The following is a 21,673-nucleotide window of genomic DNA, read 5'->3' as shown; positions in this document are numbered from 1 at the left end:
TAGTATAATTTGGGCTTAGAAATGAAAGTAACCTTATGAAACCTGCTGGAAGGTAGGAGCAAGTACGAGAGTTTGGGTTAGCTCAAGTATGATTTCAATTTTATTCTAGAAAATCCAAGTCATGATCTTGACATCTCTTTCAAAGTCATTTGCTTTTCTGTAGTAACTCTTGAAGTCAAAGTATTAATCTAGGAGCTTCTCTGAATTGACAATTGATTATCTATTTTAAATTTTGTTATTGCTATTACTTTTCATCTCTTAGTCCATGAAGATGCGGTCTATAGTTTTTACCACCAAGATTTTGCCCAAAGGGAAATATAGTATACGGAAAGGCACGTTATCAACCAATGTAGTATAATAATGTTTGATTATATTTGGATGTCAATAAAGTGATCACCGGATCTTAAGAACATGCGATCTAGTAAATACTCCCTCTGTCCCTTTTAACCATCGTTTTTGGTTTTCGTGCCACAACTTTGACGAGCTTTGTAGAAAATATGTGCACAATTTGCATCTCCAAATAAATTTATTAAAAAATTAGATTCAAATATCTATCTAATGATATCAATTATGTATTATAAATATTAATATTCTTTTACATAAATTAATCAAAGTCATTTCTTGGGAAGCGAGAACGACGAGCATTGAGGGATTATGCAATTATAACAAGAAGAACACTTCATAAAGTTAAAGGAGATTGTTAAGTTAAAAAAGTTAAAGAAGATATCGATCAAATAATAATAATAATAATAAGGGTGTGTTTTGGGTTTTTGGCTAGTGTCCATCCACAATTTTGCTCGCACAGCTAGATTGATCGCCAAAACTTGCGGCATATCTAGATTGACACCCAGTGGCGGAGTGAGCCCCAGCATCTAGGTGCACTCCTTCCACTTCCTCACTCTTTTTTTTTTCTCCTTTCCTCTCTCTTTTCCTCCTTCATCTTTACTCCAATGGAGTTACCGGGGGTAGGGGGCTTGAGCCCGCCCTGCCCCACACTGGCTCCACCCCTTTTGACAGCCAAAACTTGTGGCTTACTTTTTGTAAGAGAAATATATGCTTTGCAAAATAAAGTGGCTATAATAAGTATGGCACGCCAACTATATAGTCACGAAATATAATAAAAGGTGGCGCGTCTGATAAGTATACCGCGCCAACAATACAATCACAAAAGCAAACAACGGCCTAAACGAGTGGTGTGCGGTGAACTCTTAGCGTGACGGCATTCGGATGCGAAGTAGATACACTCTTAATAGTTAATACTACAATGTAATACTACAATATATCTAGAATAATAAGGCTTCCAAATACAATTGATGTATGGGTAGAGCCAAGTACATCCCTGTGCAATAAAGTGTGTCATTCCAACACACCCTATCTAACGCCTCACCAATCACCTAAACATGGCAATGATTTTTCCCTCTTTTCCTGCGCAAAAGAAACCCAGAAAAGCACCGAAAGGTGAAGCCCTGTGCGCGTCCAGCGTAAGCATCACGCGAGGCGTCGGCGCCCGCGGATCCCCCATCGGACGGTCCATGTCCCCCCCGTCGCCCTATAAAATGTCCCCACGGGCTTCCCCACGGGCTTCCCGACTCCTCGCTTCCTCCCGTTTGTGGCCGAGCCCCCCCGCGACACGCCGTCGCCGCCGCGCGCCTCGAAGAAGAGAGGGAGGCGGCCGCGGCACCGACCCCGCGCCACCCCGCCTGACCCCCCCGTCATCGATCGGTACGCGGGTACCCCTGAGGCCTCTCCTTTTATTCGATCGGTTCGATCTGTGAAGCCCCTACCCTAGGTTTGATTTGATCTGTGGATTTTGGGGATTTAGGGTTTGATCCATGGCGTCGAAGAGGATCCTGAAGGAGTTGAAGGACCTGCAGAAGGACCCGCCCACTTCCTGCAGCGCAGGTGATTTGCTCTCTAACGCGATGTTTTTGTCCAGATCTTGCCGAATTGTGCTGTGATGAACGCGTTGTCCGTGTGTACTAGAGCTGATTTGTGTTTCGTCGGGTTACGATTGATGCAGCTACAATGATAGCTACTTTATTGCTGCTATGTACTAGAGCTAGACTGCTAGAATGATGTGGCTGCCATGGTTTGCTGGCTTATTTTGTCGAGCGTCTTCATGAACTCTAATTTGGCTATCTGATTACGTTTGTTATGTTCTGTGCTGTTGATTGAAAAGTATTTGACTGTGGCTCCATGAGTGCGACAAGCCCTTATAGGTTCTATTATCTGTGATTCCTTTTCCTGTTAAATTTGAAATCAGATGGAACTGCTGCTTATTCTCTCCATATGTCTGTCAATTTGATCTAATTACACCCATCTGTTCTCCAACTACAGTTATACCACATTGAATTAAAGTATGTTTCAGTAATCTGAAAATTGTACTGTAAACTCAAAAGGATGTCTGTTACAAGTTGTAGACCATGTCATTATTAGGTTCATAGCACTGATGTGAGTGCAACAGGGAGACCCATTAGAAGAAGGTTGTGATGGAATAGTCCAGCATTTTTTGTGTATGCTTTCAGCCTCATAGGCATTATTGATGTCTTTATTTGGTATGATTTGGCCATAGCATATCTGGTGGATGCTATTGTGCAAGTTCAATCTTTAAATTGTATCTATTGTTGAATGTTGCTTGCTCCATCCTCTTTTTTGTGCTACATGTTCATTTGAATAATCTGCACAAAGAAATGAGTAGTTTGTCTGGCTAGTATTCAGTTCATTGAGGGTGCACTCACTGGTTGTATTGCAGGTCCTGTTGGTGAGGACATGTTCCATTGGCAAGCCACTATCATGGGGCCTTCGGACAGCCCCTTTGCTGGTGGGGTATTCTTGGTGAACATTCATTTCCCACCTGATTATCCTTTCAAACCACCGAAGGTAATTTATCTAAATCTCATTTCCAATACAAGTCCCATAGTAATTATTCATTGGATGGATACAAATCCCATAGTAGTTCTCCATTGGATGGATACTCTTATCCCTAGACCTACAGCTGTACATCTTTAAAGAACAGATGATTTGAACCAAATATTGGTTTCTAATGTTCAAATGATACACTAATTTTCAGGTGTCATTTCGCACCAAGGTGTTCCACCCGAACATTAACAGCAATGGCAGCATTTGCCTCGACATTCTCAAGGAACAATGGAGCCCTGCTTTGACCATATCAAAGGTGAATAAACCAAATTCTGTTTATATATTATTTCCAGTTTTCACATCCTTGCACCCATTTTCCTTGATTTGAGCAATGCTCACTGAGAACAGTATATTCAGATAGTGACCATCTTCCTGATCTTTTTTCTGTTCTGTGTTAACAGGTGCTCCTCTCGATCTGTTCGCTGCTCACAGACCCGAACCCCGATGATCCGCTTGTGCCTGAGATTGCTCACATGTACAAGACTGATAGGGCCAAGTATGAGTCAACTGCTCGCTCCTGGACGCAGAAGTATGCCATGGGCTAAGAAAGGCCAATTGGTGAATGTGCGCAACCCTGAAACTGTTATCACCTAAATAACCAGCCAAGTCACCCCCCCCCCCCCCCCCAACCAAGTATGAATGGACTTTTGAGGGCTACTGTGTCCTGTTGAACTCATATGTATTACCTTGTGAAGTCCGTTTGAGTCTGGTAGTTTGTTCTACCTGACCGATCCGTTATCTGATGTTGCTTCGTTAATCATATTTATATGGTTTTGTTGTGTCCGGTGTTTGCGTTGCATATATTTATTAATCTGCTATAATTCACCTGGACGAACCCGGATGGGAGTCGGCAACTGTTTTGGTAGCCCACTGTCAATTTGTTCGTGAAGGAAGTGTGAAAGACTGAAAGCTAATTAGGCACGAGAATACACAGTGAACACGGGAGCAAATTGGTGTAGACATTCGCAACAGAAATATTTTTGACGCATGTCGATAATTTATGCTAAGGGCCAGTAGCATCTGTTCTGTCCGCGCCTCACTACGGTACGGTACATAACTGTGCTAGATGAGATGAGTTTAATAGTGATAAAATTCTTTTCACATTTTATGAAACTACATTTTTCTCTCTTCTTACCATGTCTACAAAATTGATGATAATTAATATTCTGAAACCTTTTATAAAACTTTCATTAAGACTGACCTAATAATAGGACACGATCCCCTATTTTTCATATAATATATTTAGAACATCCCCTATTTTTCATATAATATATTTAGGACAAACTGTTTCTTCTCACGTATGACACCCTAGACGTCTAATGCTTTTTATAAACGAATGGGGTATTTCAATTACAAAACAAAATTGGTCTATAATATATGACAACATTTATTACTGTACCAAACTCAAACTTGAATAATTACAAAGACGACTTAAATCCAATAGCGAAAGAATTGTTTCCTCGAACATTCTCTATTAACAGTAAACTCACAAAAACATGCTATAACAACAATAATCTATGGTGCTTTTGCTCATAATCCATGTACATGATATATGTAATTACTCATACTTAATAATGGAGCCTGAACTGGATGCTGTGAACCCATAGAGGATAGCTCCATGGAAACTCCATGTTTATTTCTCAATCACGACTTGTTGCTGATTGCTGTGCAATCATAACTGTATATGGGATACTTATTACCAAGCATTCACAAACAATGGACCATTCCTGCGTATCTTCTGGCGGAACTGCTTCTTCTTCACACACCATGCCTCAGTGAAAGTACTCACCTAAAGTTCAACCGATCATTTGTAGAAGAGAAAATAACATCAGCAATGAATTCAGTGAATTACAGAAACAAAATTCAAGGTTCCATGTCCTTACATTGCTGATCATCTTTGCACCAAACCAGGCAGAATCAATGCCAAATGGAGGAGGAACTACTCTTATTCCTTCAGAGATGTAAGGTGGAAGAAGTTGACGAAGCTCTTTCTCCAGCCTCTCTGTTGCATTACAGGTATCCATTAGTCGCCAAAGAATAAACAAAATCCGGAATAAACAGCATAATCCACCATCAATCCATGTTTGATTCAATACTGAATACTGATGAACATCTAGAAAACATATTGCACCAGAATCCATAGGAAAAATACCTGGTAAACCAGGTAAACATGACGATCCACCAGATAAAAGAATTGTCTTGTACCAGCTGTCATCACCAACTACTTCTGAATTGTAGCAGTGATCCATACATAGAGCTACTGCTTTATGCAAGCCCATAGCACGCCTGCATGGGCAAGGTCAACATTGAGCAACGACAACTGCGTAATGAAAGTATGCATCAAGCGATATCTGAAAATTACATACATTCCTCCCATATGGGGCTGAAATAGAATTTCTGCAGTCTTGAATCTCTCAGTTGACAGAGTGAACCACCCTTCACCGTCAACCTCACAAGAAGCTTGCGTATCTTTACGTAGTTCAGCTTCATAATCAGCTGCTACGTAGCAAAGTTTCTTCATATAAGAGAGAAAGAGAGGTAAGAACATATGTCAGAGATCATCTCCATTCTGTGACAATGATGTTTAAATTGGTATTCTATAGGTAATAGGCTCCACACACAGTTATCTTGTGTGTTGTCATCAGATCAGATTGTAGGACGAATGCCTGAACACCAAATAACTTCAACTATTGTGTCATAAACAAACTTTACCTCCTTGATGGTCCGGACAGTATACAGTGACTCACAAGATATGTTTCTTTGGAGCATTAACTCCTTAAGAAATCCAGTGAGTTTAAGGGCTCCTTGCCCCACAGTTTCAACACCTATCTCATACATTACCCTGCCTTCAAAAACTGTTGCAAACATAGTACATCAGAATCTAAAATGTGATGACATTAGTATGTGCAACAGAAAGATGCAAATGGCATGACTAATGTTCCCATACTCATGGAAAAAAATAAGTAAATACTTGAAAAACAGTAGTAATATCACCAGCATTGGATCTTACATAAAGAAAGGAAAATATATGAATAATTACTTACTAGGAACAACAGAAGTGGTATTGAATCCAATGTGGACAACGATTCCGGAGGTCCTTTTAGAAGCATACAAAGATAAAACTGCCTGGAAAGCAAATGCTACTGAGCTCATTGCTTACAAAAGTTTCCTCCAGGATAGTTATATGCATGCCACATTAAGTGCATAAGAAGTACAAATAATTGAAGATCAAACAATTTTGGACACTTAAGCCATCGAAGAAAGGCAGTGTATGTCTACAACATCTTGCAGCGTTGTATGGATCATTTTATACAAAACTCTCAGGTACGGTGCGATTACATGAATTTACTAATTTATATGAAAGCTAAATCCGAGAAGCCAAATACATTCAGGATCTGAGCGATGATTTGATTAAATAGAAAACACAAGGTGAAATTTGAAAAATGTATCCATTTGGTGTAACCAATAATAAAAGAATTTATTAATGCATACTTGATCAACAGCGCAAACAGCAGGAACATTCATATCAAACAAGACAGAGTATATCGTCTCCTTGTATTGCTTTCTTGAGGCCCTAGCAGACTCGGTATCTGTGATAAATATAAAGCTGGGTCAAGTAATATGGTCAAAATGCAGAACCGTGAACTAGATAGTTGGGCCAAGTAGGACTATAAGAATACAAACCATCGGTATGACACAGTGGAAGGACAACAATAACTGGTTGAGTGGAAGGCTTTACTTGCATCCTGTGAAAGTCAGAATTGGACATATTACACAATGAATATGTCCAGAGAAAGATTTTAGTAATAAACATCACCCAATAAGATTTTTTTTAATGAAACTCTAGCTCCTTAGGATTTCAAACCAAATCAGGACAACAATAACTTGGTATGACTTTTATCTTTCACCGGTCAGCTTCTTTTGGGTAAGAGAATACAACAGACACTAATATTCAAATATCAGAGGAAGATTAGAATTTTGTGTAGGAAGATTAAATACTTGAAAATCAAAATATCACTCCCATACAGTTTTTCTACAATACACGATAATAAATAAATAAAAAATTTCAAAGCGTTATCTCCTAGCATGTGCTAGTGTTCTGCTGATCTCAAAGCTAGAGATGGTGCAATCACTTTGACAGTAGGATGGACTTGGAACATGAATAGCCAACGGCATGTGTGCAAGCTAAAATATAAATGAGCACACATCGAGAAGCGGAGCCAGAGATTGGCTAGGGCCAGGGCTAACACAGTCAGAATAGTTAGTTTCAATCCTGTTATAGTTCCATTTTCCCTACATCTTTTCATAGCTTTGTGCACTGATTTTTGAGACCAGGAGCCGGGCTATAGCCCTGGCAGCCCGGGGTGTGGCTCCGCAACTGCACACATCCTAGAATACTCATCGACATACTCCCTCCGTCCCAAAAAACAAAAAAGTCATCCTAGCAATTCTAGGACAAATTAACAAGAAGGTAAAATGACCATGTTTGCCCCCATTTATTATCCATATTTGACAATAATTGATTCTTGCATGCACATGCCCATGCACTTTCTAAATAGGGTAAGATGACTTGTTTTTTGGGACAAATTTTGAATCCTAGAGTGACTTGTTTTTTTGGGACGGAGGGAGTATATGTTGATCTCAAAGCTAGAGATGGTGCAATCACTTTGACAGTAGGCAGCCTACTAAGTCTAAATTCCCATAAACATAGAAAAACGTGTTCAATATATGTTCACCCAACAACCACTAGTATCATCAGTAAAATTCCCTTGTAACAAAAGAAAAGGACATCATTGGCCAAATTTTCTGTAGCCATGGAAAATCTGTTTATAGTTCAAAATAAACATGCTATGTTGAATTGTGAAAACAAGATCTAGTTCCAGACCTCGTATAGATCGTAGAGAAGAAGTGACGAAGCCTCGCATACATAGGTGATTCAATGTTACCAAATTCCTGCATAGTAATCCCAACAGGCATAGAAATTAATGACATATCTTTTTGCTCTGAAGATAAGTAAACATCAATCTTGAGCTTTGTAGGTTAGCACTGGTAATCGTAATGTTCACAGGCGTCTTATGCCTTTTAAGACGTGGCCCTGGCCGCTGGTCGCCACAGCTTACCAAGAATGTCGCACAACGCCCAGAAGGAGCAGCATACTTGCTCCAGCCGTACTTGCAATACCCAGATCCACCTTCAATTAAAGAAACAACAGAGGGCATACCAAGAAGTGAGACTATAATGGCTATCTTATACAGATATATAATGCAGTACATCCTCAATATCCTGTTGCTTCTGTGATAAACCCATACTCTACTATTATAAGTTTGCCTAGTAACTGAAGCTGCCCCCACAAACAATAAAACCATCCATTTCATTATATAGATATAGAAAGTAGTCCATTTCAGCAACTATACCACTGTTGAGTGCTAACTTGTCTTCAGAATTTGTCTAATATTTGTTTCGATTAAGCAAGGATTGGCCATGTAAGTAAAATTGGAGATGTCAAGGACGTGTTATGTCTTACCATCCACTATGAGAGTACCCGGGACCACCGCTCGGAGGCCGTAAATCTGTTTGAACGAGAGCTGCGGCGTGTTATCGAAGTACAGCCTAGAAATGCAGAGCGATGTCAGCTGCGATACCGAGGTTGAGCGCAGGTCATAATTAAGCTCTGTGAGAAGTAGCGAGTGGCGAGGCGGCACGGACCACGGGTGCGAATCGGGGCCGGCGGCGAGGTGCGTCTCGGCGAAGACGACGAGGTCCCATGGCTCGGGGCCGAGGCGCAGGAAGAAGGCCCACAGGCCGTTGTCGGAGGCGAGGATGCGCCAGGCGCGGCAGACGGCGGTGGAGCGCGCGGCCTCGACGGGGCCGAGCAGGCGCAGGATCTGGGCGACCACGTCGGTCGGGACGGCGTCGAGCGCGCCGAGCGACAGCGACGCGCAGTACTGCTCGGCGGGCGGCTGCGCGCGGCGGCCCCGCCGGGAGCCTGGAGGCGCCGGGCTGGGCCCCGGCGCCGCGCGCGCGAGCACGGATCCCCACACCCTGCGGAGCAGCATCGCCCTGGGCACTGGATTGGGGTCGTGCCGGTGGCGGGAGGGTGGATGGGGTTTGGTAGCTTGGCTCCCTCGCCGGCCTCGCGGACAGGGGCGGGGGCGGGTCGGATCTGTGGCGCCTACATGTGCGGATGCCGTCGATGAGGCGGAAGCCACCAGAAGCTCTGGAACGGACGGCCGGGAAGGGGAGCTGAACCGGACAAGCGGGGGGCGAGCGTGCGCTGCGCTCAGGGATAACCGTCACGGCGCATGTCCGCGTGCGCCTTGCCTTGGTCCGATCGCTGAGCTGCCCCTGCTACCTGTATGGTACACACGGCTCGGCCGCTCGTGCCACTACCCACTGGGGCCAGCCAGGGTCGCTTGCGTTGTCCCGGTCGAGTCTCTCTGCAGTTACTGCAGAGGAGACTCATCCGGTCGAGACGGGTTCTGTGATCCGCCACGATGGCACCGCTTGGCCGTGTTTGGTTTTGGCGTGTAAAAATTTTCGCGAATTTTTTTTAATTTTTTAATCACTAATTTAGAGTATTAAATAAAGTCTAATTATAAAATCACATCCACAACCCCCTGTAAATCTCGTGACGAATCTAATGAGGTCTTTGACCGCGTAATTAGAGAATGGTTACTGTAGCACTACTGTAGTAAATAATCAATTAATTATCGTCATTAGATTCGTCTCGAAAAGTTACACACATCTCTGAAAAGATTTTACAAATAGACTTCTTTTAGTATTTCATGCATGCGAATTTTTTTTCTCGGAAAACATGCGCAAAAAATTCACTTTACAAACCAAACACCGCCAATAAATAGAAAGGCGCGATGGCGCGAACTGAGTGGTGAGGGTGAGGTTTCAGATTGCTTTGATTTATTTGGTGTTCAGTTTTGTTTGCGTCTAATCGGCCGTTGCCCACCGCATAACTAACACACCAACAATTTTAGGCTAGCTTCCTTGCCTTCCTCCTCACGGGATAAGTATCTCCATATGTACTTGTGCCCACCAATGGTCTCACAGTCAGCTTCCGACGCAACACTCAAGGATTCCCCGCTGGTTGAGCTAACCTTTTTTTTTTAAGCTAACTTTTAATCGCAACACAAAACAATATGGGAAATTTGTCTGTGGCACATCTCCAAATGGTGAATTTGTGTACAGCACACTCCACTCTTTGAAATTGTGCACAGCACACTCCAATCTTTGATTTTTGTCTCCAACACACCGCAGCACATAAAAAGACTTCTTTGCCCTTGCAAAAACCGGGCCCCCCGTCAGCTCTCTCCCTCTCCTCCTTCCTCCTCCGCCTCATCCAGGAGTGGTGCGTCGCACACCGCTCCATGGGCGTCAAGCGCATCCCCACGCCCAAGCAGCCCGCCGACCCAGACCTCGTCCGCTCCCTCGTTGCCCAGGGCCCGGGCCTCCCCGCGCTCCACAGGCTCCGGACGCTCGCCAGGGCGCTCCCTCGACGCCGCCTTCGCCTCCGGGGAAGCCGACGAGCTCCAGGCCGAGGCCATGGCCGTGCTCGCGCTCGTCGGTCTCGGGGAGGCCGAGGCCGTCGAGGTCGTGGCCCGGGAGGACCAGGTCGCTAGGCTCGGCAAGCTCCTCGCCGCCGCCGGCCCGCTCGAGGCCAGGGTCAACGCGGGCACCGTCGTCGAGGCCGCCGGGGAGAAGGCCAACGCGCGCGCCGTCCGCGTCGGGATCCGGGGCCTCTTCGCGCTCTGCCTGGCCAAGGAGAACCGGCCCCGCGCGGTGGCCGCCGGCCCCGCGTCCGCGCTCGCCCGGCGCGTGGCGGAGGGCGGCGCCGCCGGGGAGCCCGAGCGCGCGCTGGCGGCCGTGGAGCGGCTGTGCCGCGCCGAGGGCGGCCGCGACGCCGTGGTCGCCGGGGCCGGGGGCGGGCTGGCGGCAGTGGCGGCGCTGGTGCGCGCCATGTCCGGGTGCGCGGCGGAGCACGCGGCGGGCGCGCTGGTGGCCGTGGTGGGCGGGTCAGAGGCGCTGCAGGTGGAGGCGGTCCGGGCGGGCGCCATGAGGCGGAGGAGGAAGGAGGAGAGGGAGAGAGCTGACGGGTGGGCCCGGTTTTTGCAAGGGCAAAGAAGTCTTTTTATGTGCTGCGGTGTGTTGGAGACAAAAATCAAAGAATGGAGTGTGCTGTGCACAATTTCAAAGAGTGGAGTGTGCTGTGTACAAATTCACGATTTGAGGATATGCCACAGACAAATTTCCCAAACAATATCTAGCAATGGCTCATGCTAGCTTCGTTAAATGGAACAATTCATTTACTCATGGAACCTTCACTCATTTATGTATGCAGCTTCGTTACCAAGGCTGTGTAGCATTCCGTCGTTGTTCTCTTCTTCCTAGTCTTTGTGTCGTGCCTACCATAGGAATAAAAAAGTATTTACTTTTAAATATAGGTAATGACTTCTATAGTGAGCTGGCATGTTCAGCCCTTGAAGGGGTTGAACCGTCGTCGATGAAAGCTGGGCTCTTTACGGTCAAATTTGAAAGATGGGTTAGACATTTCTAGATGATTCAGGAGCACTGGTCTTGCTCACACGTGAACCTCGCGGACCAAGTCCAACAAACAGTTCAGCTCCTTTATTTACTCGACTTCATACATCAGAACAGATGGAATTTAGTGTATGTTCAGTTAACCTTTGTATATGTTTATAGTTTCATGCCTCAAACCCAAATAGCAAGGACAAAACCCAGATACAATATGCTATGATTAATGATATGAACACTACACAACTCGCTGATCATCGGCAATGGCGCTGCAGCCTGAAATCACACCAACTACTCCTGGATCGCCTGCGTAATTGCTCCGGCCATCGTCATCATCATAATATAACGACCTGCGGACGGGCCAACCAACCCAGGGGTAGAGCAGAGCACAGCGGCCAACCACCGCACCCCGGTCCCGCCCGGCGATCACTGACGCTGGAGCTCGAGGTAGGCAGGCAGGCCAACTAGGAATTTACAAAAACCGGCCGGGCCGGGGATCGGCGTCGGCGTCGCCATCAGCAGATGACGCAGGAGTTGGGGTCCTCCTCGGCGCTGCGGACGCCGTAGTGGGGGTAGTAGGGGTACTGCGCGGCGTACCACGGCGGCGGGTACACCACGGCCTTCTTATCGCCGTCCTTCTTGTCGCCGTCCTTCTTGCCGTCCTTCTTCTCCTCCTTGGCCGGGCCGACGGAGAGGATGTGGGCGGCCCCGACCTTGCGCAGCTTGGCCACGACGTCGACGGGGTCGACGAGCCCGATCACCGTCAGCTTAGAGTCCTTCATGTCCGCGGAGATCGAGTCAATACCTGCAGCAATTCAGAGTTGAGCTTCCGATCCGTCAGAATTCAGATCCCGGACATCCATGGGTTACACAAAACTGAAATTCTCTTCCAACTTGCAATTCTCCACGGCTCAGAAGAAGCAGAGCGGAGTGGAGCCGATGAAAACAAAGGAAGGAGGCCAGTGATGAGTACGGACCGTGGAGAGTGGAGACCGCTTTGAGCACTTTCTGCTTATCCTTGTTGTCGTGCAGGTCCAGCTTCAGCACCACCTTCTGCAGCAGGGACAGACAAGGATACAGTTGAGAATCGCAATCGGGCATGGGGAATCCAAAAGGCTAGATCTTTTGGTGGAAAGAGATGCAAGAATCGAATCGAGTGAAGAATTCCCAAGCGGTTACCTTGGCAGCCATGGCCGGCTACAAAACCAACTGGGGACTGATCCTTCTCCCTTGCCGAACCAAGCAACCGCTTGGATGTCGATCTGGCCGGTTGTCTCAGAGGCTCTGTTCGCTCTATATCCGGGCCTGGGCGGGCCGGCGTGTGCCGAGTCCGCAACGCGACAAGCGGAGGGCGCTGAGAGAGAAGCTGGGGGTCTGGGGATGGCGTGGGGCTCTGTCTCGGCGGTGAGTCCGATGGGCAAGCGCCGGAACGAACCGGGGGCGAGTTCAATGCGGGGCGGCAAGGGAGCTGGAAGGCGAGTGGATTTATAGGCCGGCCGAGCCGCCGAGGCGGGGGCGGACGTCACGACCCGGCAGCCGGCACTGCCGCGTCGAGCAGTCCCGGTCGCGCACTGACGACTAGGGCGACAAGAACGCGAAGCGGAAAGCCTGGAAGGCCAGAAGCCCAGAAGGGTCCGTCCGAGGAAGCCGCGACGGAGGCAGCTGGGCTGGGGGGCGATCGGATCGTGTGGCGACGCGCGGACGGGACCGGCGGTGGGTTAAGCCGTTAAGCGAGTTGAATTGATGACGTCGTGGGGAATGATTCTTTTTTTCTTCTTCAAATCGTTTTCCGTCCGCAGGCGTCGTCCCGGGGTTGGGTGCTTGCCTGCTTTGGGGTGGGGCGGGTGGATGGCGAGAGGCCAGGACAGCAGAGGGGAGCCGAGGCCCGGAGGCCGTGCCGTGTGGAACGCGCCGGGACCGCGTGCCGCCAAAGAGATCGCAGGCAGGCGAGCCACCCGCTTGGAGTTGGAGGGGGCCCCGCGACGACCTCCCGTGCCGAATTGCCGAGTCTTCTCGTCCTCTTCCGGGCTCGATCGGCAGCACCGCCACCATCTTGACTGACTTGCGATCAGTGGCAGCGCTGTTGCCAGCTACTAATACTAGCTGTTAGTGGAAGCGAAGAGTGACGCCTGCCTCGCCTAATACGTAGTAAGATGTTGCTACAGTAGCAGGACTTGACATGTTAGTGCAACTGTGCAAGCTCTAGTGCTGAGGGAAGAAAGAATTGCGGGTTTTCAGTGCACGTTTTTTTTTCTTTCTTTTAAAGGGGTTCTGAATGTGCCTGTTACGGGACAGCAGCAGTTAACTCGATCGAGTGATTGGCAGTGCTTGTCTCCGAGCACAAATTAACCTCCACTACCTTTCCTTGAGCTTCCGGGAAGATCGACCTTGATTGTGCTGTCACTAGTTCACTATAGCCAGTGTACGATGGCTTGAACACAAATCATACTCTCTCTATCTGCCTGTCTGTCTCCATGTTGAATTAGTGAATTTGGATGCACGTGCCGCCGGGTTGACTTGGGGTCGGTCGTCGTCTCCCCTCTCTTGCATCCACCCGTTCTCTCATCATGAAGCAAGCAACGTTTGCAAGGAAATTTCGCTGCAGATATCGTCACGTGGCCCAAGCGGCGTCGGATCGCGCGCTGCCTCCTCCTCTCTCTGCCCAGCCTCGTAGTGCGTTCGTTCGTCACAACAAGCTTTCCGACGCCTTTCCAACAGATCCTTGCCCGGATCAGCTGTCTGATCTGAAAAGTCTCGGCACAAGAGAAGAACCGATCTGAAAATTCCTCTTCCAAAAGGTGTTCAGGCTTTTTCGCCCCTTTGAAAGGTTTAACCTGCAGAACGTCGAAAAGCAGCAGCCTGTGAGTTCAGGCGATTCTCCTCGCCGCGTGGAGTTCATGAACGGCTTTTGTGATTCGTCCTCGGTTGACACGCCGAACAGGACCTCTACAATTGGCCACTTGGGATGGGGACGCGACATGACAGGGATGATGATCCTGTAAACACCTTGGGGGCCAAGGATCAATCTCTGCCTGCATCGTCAAGTTGTTGGCGGCAACGCGTTCGCGCGGCCACTGCCCCCTCCTAGCTTAGCTAGTAGTTCTAGGAGTACTAATTCCGGTCTAGTGGAGTTTTTCAAATGAGAAGATCGGATGTCCGTTGTTCCTCCATATGCAAGCTCTGCAGTCGCTTCTAGCTACTTCTAGAAGAAGAAAAATTGGAATGGGTCAGTTGATGACACAATAGGGTCAATCGCCCCGGTCAAATGAGAGTTGATGACACCCTAGTAGTACTACGATTCCAGCGCTGACTAGTCAAACATTGACCAGCTCCAACACTACTACTAAGTAGCTGGGCACAGTCTCCTTCCAGATTGAATCTTTCAAAAATAAAAAGTCGCCTTCCAGATTCGAGTCCACATCCGTCTGTACTGCCATACAGGATAAGTGCGTGATGTGTTGGGTTAATACTTAATACACTGCGCCACGTGATCAGTGTGCATACAACAGCCGTGCAGTGGGTTCGCGGCCGTGGTTCCATCCTGCCTGTTTGTTAAAAAAAGAAGCAACTAGCCAGCCAGATAGACGGATCTCCAATGCGTACTAGCAAAGTCGTAGCTAAAGGAATTGCACATACGCATTGGTCCTAGGCAGGAGCAGTAAGGAGTTGACATACGCTTTCGGCCGGGGCAGCGCTAGCTTAATTACATTATACAAGGGATCTGTCTATCTGTAACTCGGGTGTTTTGGAAGGATTGAACACCCGAGCATTTTGGTTTGCCTGGGCATATCAATGCACTTAGGTTAAAAATCGAGTGTTTCTCAGGAAGCTAGCACCTGATTTTAGAACCACCATATATACTAATGGTACGTGCAGCTGGTCCTCTCATCTCGCCTAGTATATTGTAGTTGTGACACTTAGATTTTAGATTTCATATCTCAGACATCCAATGAGACAAATATTCTGAAATTTAATCAACCACAAATCACATGGACAGAGAAGCATATACAATAGTTGTATTCATGTTTCGCAGAGCATGATCAAATAGACATGAGCTCATAAGTGTTTAACCTCACAGCACTAGATTACAAACAATGTAACAGATATCCCCTAACACCAGATTTCTTATGTATTCACAAAGTGCAGCACCACAAGCACACTGTATCAATACGACACTCAATCAACTAACATGTCCTGACAAGTCTTCATAGTTGATATATATAATTCAGAAAAAAGGTTCCATAGAACCATACTTGAGCAGATACTCCATCAACTAGAATGTCCTGACAAGCCTTCATTGTTGACCAGTCACACTCAAATGGCAGCAGAAAAGGTCTTCACTAGATAATCAAAGTTCACTGGCCTTGTCCAACCTGAATAAGCTATCAGTACAGAAACACAGGATACATAATGAACAAATCCTGACATGCAGAGTCATAGACGATAGTCCTCGAGCACAAACTATCTTCAAATAATTTTGAAGTCATTACATATAAATATATATAATAATGAATTATCTTAAGTTGAAGATAAACATATAATATGTCCGGAGTCATGTATACACAAAAGGATAAAAATTTCACTTGGATCAATATTATACATAATCTCCATAATAACCACCAAGGTCACAACTTTTTAATCTAAAAATACCAAATCATAAGGCTTACACCTTGATTCAATAGGAATTACAATATACTAAGTATTGGAATTTTATAATCCAGAAACTGTAAGTACTAGAGCAATTTTGAAATTGGAATGTATTTAATGAATATGGTTGTTAGAATTCAAATGATGGTACGAGTAGCACTGGAACAAAATAAATGAAAAAGATAGAGACAAAACATAACTTGAGAAAGAAACATGCAAGTAACAATTAACAAATATGATTTTTTTTCATATTATTCTATTGTCTTTGGGTAATACGTGCTCCGAGGAAAATGAAATATATTTAGAACTTTTTAATATGGCAGTCAAAACACTAAATTTGGGTCCCAAGTCAATCCATACAGATGCAATGAACAAAAAAATTCAAACCATTTTTATGGCCTGCCAAAAAAAATAGATTGGGTCTTAACTAAAATCCAAAAAATACAAATATCAAATGAAAAAAACTCCAATACTCAAAATATTTCTATGGTTAGTCAAATAACAAATAGTTTATCTAAATGTGTGAAACCCCACATATTCAAATGACAAATATACATATTCATATAGTCATAAACATAACTTGGGTCCTAAGTGAATCCTGAATGTACAGATGATAGAAGTTAAGATTATTTCTATGGCAGTCAAAGTATACATAGTTTGGCTTGATTGAAAGTTCAAAACCCATAAGATGCAAATGACAAATTTGCAAATATAATGATAACATTGTTTTTATGTTCAGTCAATTGCCAAAAATAGTTTGGATTGAATGACACAACACATATATGAAAATTTCAACTAATCATGGGCCAAGGACAATTAATTTTATACGAAATGCATATTGACTAGAAAAATTATCAATAAGTGAAATTAAAATGTTAGAGGCACTTAAATTAACCATATTTATTAGAGGAGAGCATCTATTTCAACCATTTTTCTTTTAATGAAAATACAATTTTTAGGAGAACCATATAATTTTGATATAAGCATATACCTTTGAAGTGGTAAAATGTTCTGACAGGTACCTATCTCTCATTTGAAGAACCAAAGACAAAAAGGCCATATAGAGTGGAAGCCAAAACAAGGGGCCTAACACCAATAAAAAAACTAGGCTTACACTAACTAAGTTAGGCTTCTAAATTTAAGTAGGGGACAAAACTAGGCTGATCCAAATGGGAAGTAGATATACAACAAGAACTTTTACTATAACTAAGTTAAGAAATGAAATTGTCCCTAATATCAAACCAGGGGGATCTCATAGTCCTTGCAAATATATGAACATGTTACACCACCATTACATATGAATTACAATTTGAAGTCATTGTAAATTTTATATGATTGAACTGTAAGTACTAAAATACAATTATAAATATCTATATAATAACTAACTTGATTTCATAGTTTAAGATTTAAAATTTTCCAATATACATAAGGATTACATTACTTATATTTCCATATATAAAAAAGATAGCACAAATTTAAGAAGAATTAGCACAAGTGAATAAACTAATCCAATGCAATGATTAGCCAATGCACGAGATGGCAAAAAGGAAAAATGAGACGCTAAAAAGAGTGAGCTGTTGCTCCTATGTCGACATGCACAAAAGCACAGAATAGGATGACAATTCAAGCTGAAATGCTGAGCTGCTAATTTGTTGAGCCAAACTGAGATAAAGGTGTGTAAATAAAACCTTACATATGCAAAATAAATGACATATGAAAAAAACAAATTTAGCAAATATATACTATATTCAGTCCAATTACAAAATTCTCTCCTGGTTTGTAAATGAAATCCTACATATGCAAATAGTACGGAAATGTAAAAGAAACACATATGGCAAAATAAAATGACATGTGAATAACAAATAAATCAAATATTTACTATAATCATTCAAATCACAAGATGTATAATGCATAAATGATCTGTTTCAACTTTATTATAGTTGAAGATAATATAAATTACAGTCTATTTGTTTATAAATTACAATACTACTGGGTCTGTAATTTTAATTGCCAACAAATGTAATTACCCCCCAATATACATGGCCATGATGAATGAAGATAACCTACAACCTATATCAGCACCAAAGAACTCAAGCAAATGATATATAGTCTGTCAAACATATCTTACTTGACAGGTTGTAAGGACAACACATGTGATATAAAACTTAAAATATGATGAACAAATCAAGCTACATGTACATAATCCAAAAAAAAACATTAACCACACCAATGCAAAAATTAATCACACCATCATGTTGTATCAACTATACTATAGTTCAACCTGAAAGAAATTACAATGGAACTCTAAAAAATATTGAACAGAATAGAGTGAACAGAAAAGTGGAACATTCCACCTAAAAACACAAAAACACACAGATATTCATAGTACAAAAGAGGTAGAGAGATGAATAAAAACTGCAACCTCCAAAAAGTCCGTGGAGCCAAAGATAAGAATCCTTGGGAAGATGGAGAACAGAAAGATCACAAGAGGAGAGATCACCGATAACAAGAAAAAAATGAGGGGGGGGGGGGTTAAGAGGGAGCAGAGGAGGCAGTAGTAAATTCTCTCGCCCACCAGTAGGAGAGAAGACGGGGGCATTAGTGGGGGTACTGTTGATGGGTGACTCTTTGAATTCCAAAAAAAATTAAAGAAAAACAAACAGGCCCAATCCATGGATAAATAAAAGAGGGAGGCCCAGAAAATAGAGAAGCCAAAACGATGCAAAGGCCCAATAATCATTGAATGAACTTACAGTTCAGTTTGCACAAAATTACGGTTGAGCGGGGCATATAAATATAATAGAAAGAAAGTGTAATTATAGTTCAGTTAAACAGACATCAACTTGCCCGCCAACAACCAACGGGATGAGCATTAGCAAATTGATACTTTGAGAATGCTGATTTGATGACTTCTAATAAATAGTTCTTCAGATTACAAAGCATAATAAATTGGGTCATTTGAAAAAAAAAACACATTGGTGATCAGTAGATCCCCCCCTCGCCTGAATCAAAAACTTGGAAATCATTGGATTATCTGAAAACACACAGAAAAAAACTACTGCTGATTCAGATACATTGAAAACAAAAAAATCTGAGGGAGGGACAGTTAGAGAGGGCCTAATAATTCTTGGAGAAGCACACATTATAGGATGGGTGGTTTGTAGATTGCAAAAAAAACATCTTAAAATGGCATACTTTAAATTTACAGATCAGTTATATTAAAATTACAGCTGAAATTTGTACATATTACAGTTGCGATGGGTATATAAATGTAGTACAAAGAAGCTGTAAATGTGTTAGATGAACATGTCAGTTGTGATGAAAAGCAATTTCTATAAATCTATTAGATGAACATTTTAGTTACGATGATAAAAAATAGTTTGTATATTGTAAAGATGCATGTGATCATACATTTTATTTATTGAATGGTTCATACACAAATGGGTTCCAGACATGACTATTGATTTGAAAAAATAAAATTACAGGATAGCAGGGCGCAACATACAGATAAAGTACATTTCCAGCTAATCACCAAATATATGAGTATAACAAAGGAAAATAATCTAAATACTACGCAATTTTGCCTCACCTAGCACTCATACGCTCAGCAGATAACGAAATGTAAACATGATGTAACTCAGAAAGTAAATGCATTCCCCAAAATGTCCAACACTCACATGGGCTCATTCCGTGACTCACACAAAGGGGAAAAGGAACTATCCAAATAATAAATCACAAACGAGCTAACTCTAAGCATTCAAATCCAACTATAATTCAAGTGGGTGACCATGCAGATTAGGCGGATCGGTAACACCAAAAAATTCATAACAGATCAATTTAGATCGAGAAAATATCAGACTACATAGCAACAGCTACAGACAACAGAGAATGCTACACAAACCGAATAGAGCTGGTTGTTCAAGCTGAATCAACTTAAAACAGCATATCGAAACATGGGGTGGAATCAATGCTAGAAATACGGGAACAACACGGGGCGGAATCAACGCAACCAGAGCAGATGATGAATGGGGAACAACGCGGGGATCAGAAAAATGCTGAAGAAATCCTCAGAAATATCAACAAAATCAGTGTCGCAAACAACCCTCACTCACCACCCACACGCCTCCAAACAACTCTGATCCCCAGCAAAAAGCACAGCACATGCAAGTAACATGAAAATCAAACAAGCAGAACCAAAAAGCAAGAGAGGAATCGGCACCTCACTAGGTGGATTCGGAAGAATCGCCTGGACGGAGCCGACGAGAAGACGAAATGGGGAAAGCGAAAAGCGCCCGGTCTCAAGAAACTCAATCCGTGTGATAAGAAAATGGGTGCGCTTCCCAAAAAGTTAAATAAAGAAGCTGACAAACTGGGCCCACAAAAAGCCCGCCGGCAAAAACAAAAATCATCAACAAGGCAGATCAGACGAGTTGAGGCAAAACAACTCAGATATTGGACGGTGGCAAAAATCGAGTGATAGGAGCGCCAGTAACACTCGAGCAAACTATAGCTTTCCCCTATACAAGTCGTGGAGTCGATTAATTATTCTCGTGTGCGAAAACTGAAACATCGCAGCCGCCTTGTGCGAAAAAACAATAACGAATACTTTCTCCATCCCAAAATAAATATTTGTTTAGGCTTCAAATCTTATCTTACAAAGAGCGTTCTTTTAGATTGGAGTAAAATCCATCCGAACAAAATAATATCAAATATCAAGAAAAACCTGACAGGCGAGGTCGCAGTCGCATATGCTAGAAATAGATACCCCGGTATAGTGCCTTGTGCCTGGCTGCCTCAACCATCCATCCGTTTAGCTAGCTAGGAGGAAGCAACGGTACGGTTCAAGGATATGCCCACATCCACCGCTGAAACAACCTCCCAGGACCCAGGTGCAGCATCAGAATTCAGATCGCGCGTGTTGCGTTGAACCTTTCCCGGATCAGGACATCAGGTCAGGTGTATGTTCAAAAGCTCGAGACACCGGGTACGGAGTAAGATACTCCAAAGGCGTCGCCTTTTGGAAAGCCCGCATCAGGTCAGGATTTCTCTGTCGCTGCTGGGTTGGTTGGTTACGCTTCCAAGGGCAAATTGGAATCGGCCTCTAGAACAATCTAGCTGTTAGATTTCTTATTAATAACAGTGGTCAAATGCTGGCACGATATGGTCCTGCTAGTAGCTTGCCCAAGCAAGGGCTGTAGTCCACTGACGATCCAGTCGCATATTAAACACATGATCTAGCGTCGACCAGCTCTAACGAATAGGCACGCTCGCTCGGCCTTGTTTGTACTCAGGCCAGTGACACGCAGGATAAGTGCACGCATGATCTATTATATTAATCCACTCAATTAGCTAGGTGATTACGTCTGCAGTGACAGTATAGTCCAGTGTGCAATATATATATAGCCGTGGATCGGCAGCCGCCACTAGGGCGAGAACTAAAAGCCGGTTGATTAATTACTGCTATTGAAAGCTCAGTGAAAGAAAGGCTGTAATAATTGGAGCAAATAATAAAGATCGCCGGATCATGGCCTGCAATTAACAATGGGTTAGGTCTTAAACTCTT

General features: G+C 44.0%; 3 protein-coding genes and 1 pseudogene across 3 annotated transcripts; 2 read left to right on the top strand and 2 right to left on the bottom strand.

The window, feature by feature from the left end:
* The first annotated feature begins 1,569 nt into the window (after positions 1-1,569).
* LOC120682489 (ubiquitin-conjugating enzyme E2 28-like) lies at positions 1,570-3,720 on the top strand. The gene is made up of 5 exons (XM_039964426.1): positions 1,570-1,722; positions 1,823-1,902; positions 2,753-2,880; positions 3,071-3,175; positions 3,321-3,720. Exons 2-5 carry the CDS (start codon positions 1,833-1,835, stop codon positions 3,462-3,464), a joined length of 447 nt encoding a protein of 148 aa, XP_039820360.1. The 5' UTR covers positions 1,570-1,722; positions 1,823-1,832; the 3' UTR covers positions 3,465-3,720.
* Positions 3,721-4,269: 549 nt separating this feature from the next.
* On the bottom strand, positions 4,270-9,249 carry LOC120682487 (actin-related protein 8-like). Its single transcript, XM_039964422.1, has 12 exons — positions 8,626-9,249; positions 8,444-8,529; positions 8,040-8,110; positions 7,805-7,872; positions 6,604-6,665; positions 6,412-6,509; positions 5,964-6,045; positions 5,632-5,774; positions 5,286-5,434; positions 5,072-5,205; positions 4,803-4,921; positions 4,270-4,708 (listed from the first exon to the last, which is right to left on the bottom strand). The coding sequence occupies exons 1-12, from the start codon at positions 8,973-8,975 to the stop codon at positions 4,616-4,618; spliced, it is 1,455 nt and encodes a 484-aa protein (XP_039820356.1). The 5' UTR covers positions 8,976-9,249; the 3' UTR covers positions 4,270-4,615.
* Positions 9,250-9,969: 720 nt separating this feature from the next.
* Positions 9,970-11,291, top strand: LOC120681384 (annotated as a pseudogene).
* Positions 11,292-11,534: 243 nt separating this feature from the next.
* LOC120682567 (heavy metal-associated isoprenylated plant protein 39-like) lies at positions 11,535-12,937 on the bottom strand. Its single transcript, XM_039964526.1, has 3 exons — positions 12,643-12,937; positions 12,441-12,516; positions 11,535-12,268 (listed from the first exon to the last, which is right to left on the bottom strand). The coding sequence occupies exons 1-3, from the start codon at positions 12,652-12,654 to the stop codon at positions 11,979-11,981; spliced, it is 378 nt and encodes a 125-aa protein (XP_039820460.1). The 5' UTR covers positions 12,655-12,937; the 3' UTR covers positions 11,535-11,978.
* Between the last annotated feature and the right edge of the window lie 8,736 nt (positions 12,938-21,673).

The sequence above is a fragment of the Panicum virgatum genome, chromosome 7N (genome assembly GCF_016808335.1).
Source record: "Panicum virgatum strain AP13 chromosome 7N, P.virgatum_v5, whole genome shotgun sequence".
Classification (NCBI taxonomy): Eukaryota; Viridiplantae; Streptophyta; class Magnoliopsida; order Poales; family Poaceae; genus Panicum; species Panicum virgatum.
This window is presented reverse-complemented; position numbering and strand designations above follow the sequence as displayed.

Excerpts from the sequence above, each read along its gene's own strand:
- LOC120682489 (XM_039964426.1), top strand. The coding sequence starts at position 1,833 with ATGGCGTCGAAGAGGATCCTGAAGGAGTTGAAGGACCTGCAGAAGGAC. Across the intron at positions 1,903-2,752 it reads GCCCACTTCCTGCAGCGCAG|GTCCTGTTGGTGAGGACATG; the intron begins GTGATTTGCTCT and ends GTTGTATTGCAG. Across the intron at positions 3,176-3,320 it reads CTGCTTTGACCATATCAAAG|GTGCTCCTCTCGATCTGTTC; the intron begins GTGAATAAACCA and ends CTGTGTTAACAG.
- LOC120682487 (XM_039964422.1), bottom strand. The coding sequence starts at position 8,975 with ATGCTGCTCCGCAGGGTGTGGGGATCCGTGCTCGCGCGCGCGGCGCCG. Across the intron at positions 8,530-8,625 it reads GGCCCCGATTCGCACCCGTG|GCTGTACTTCGATAACACGC; the intron begins GTCCGTGCCGCC and ends CTGCATTTCTAG. Across the intron at positions 4,922-5,071 it reads ATGTTTACCTGGTTTACCAG|AGAGGCTGGAGAAAGAGCTT; the intron begins GTATTTTTCCTA and ends GTAATGCAACAG.
- LOC120682567 (XM_039964526.1), bottom strand. Across the intron at positions 12,269-12,440 it reads AGCGGTCTCCACTCTCCACG|GTATTGACTCGATCTCCGCG; the intron begins GTCCGTACTCAT and ends GAATTGCTGCAG.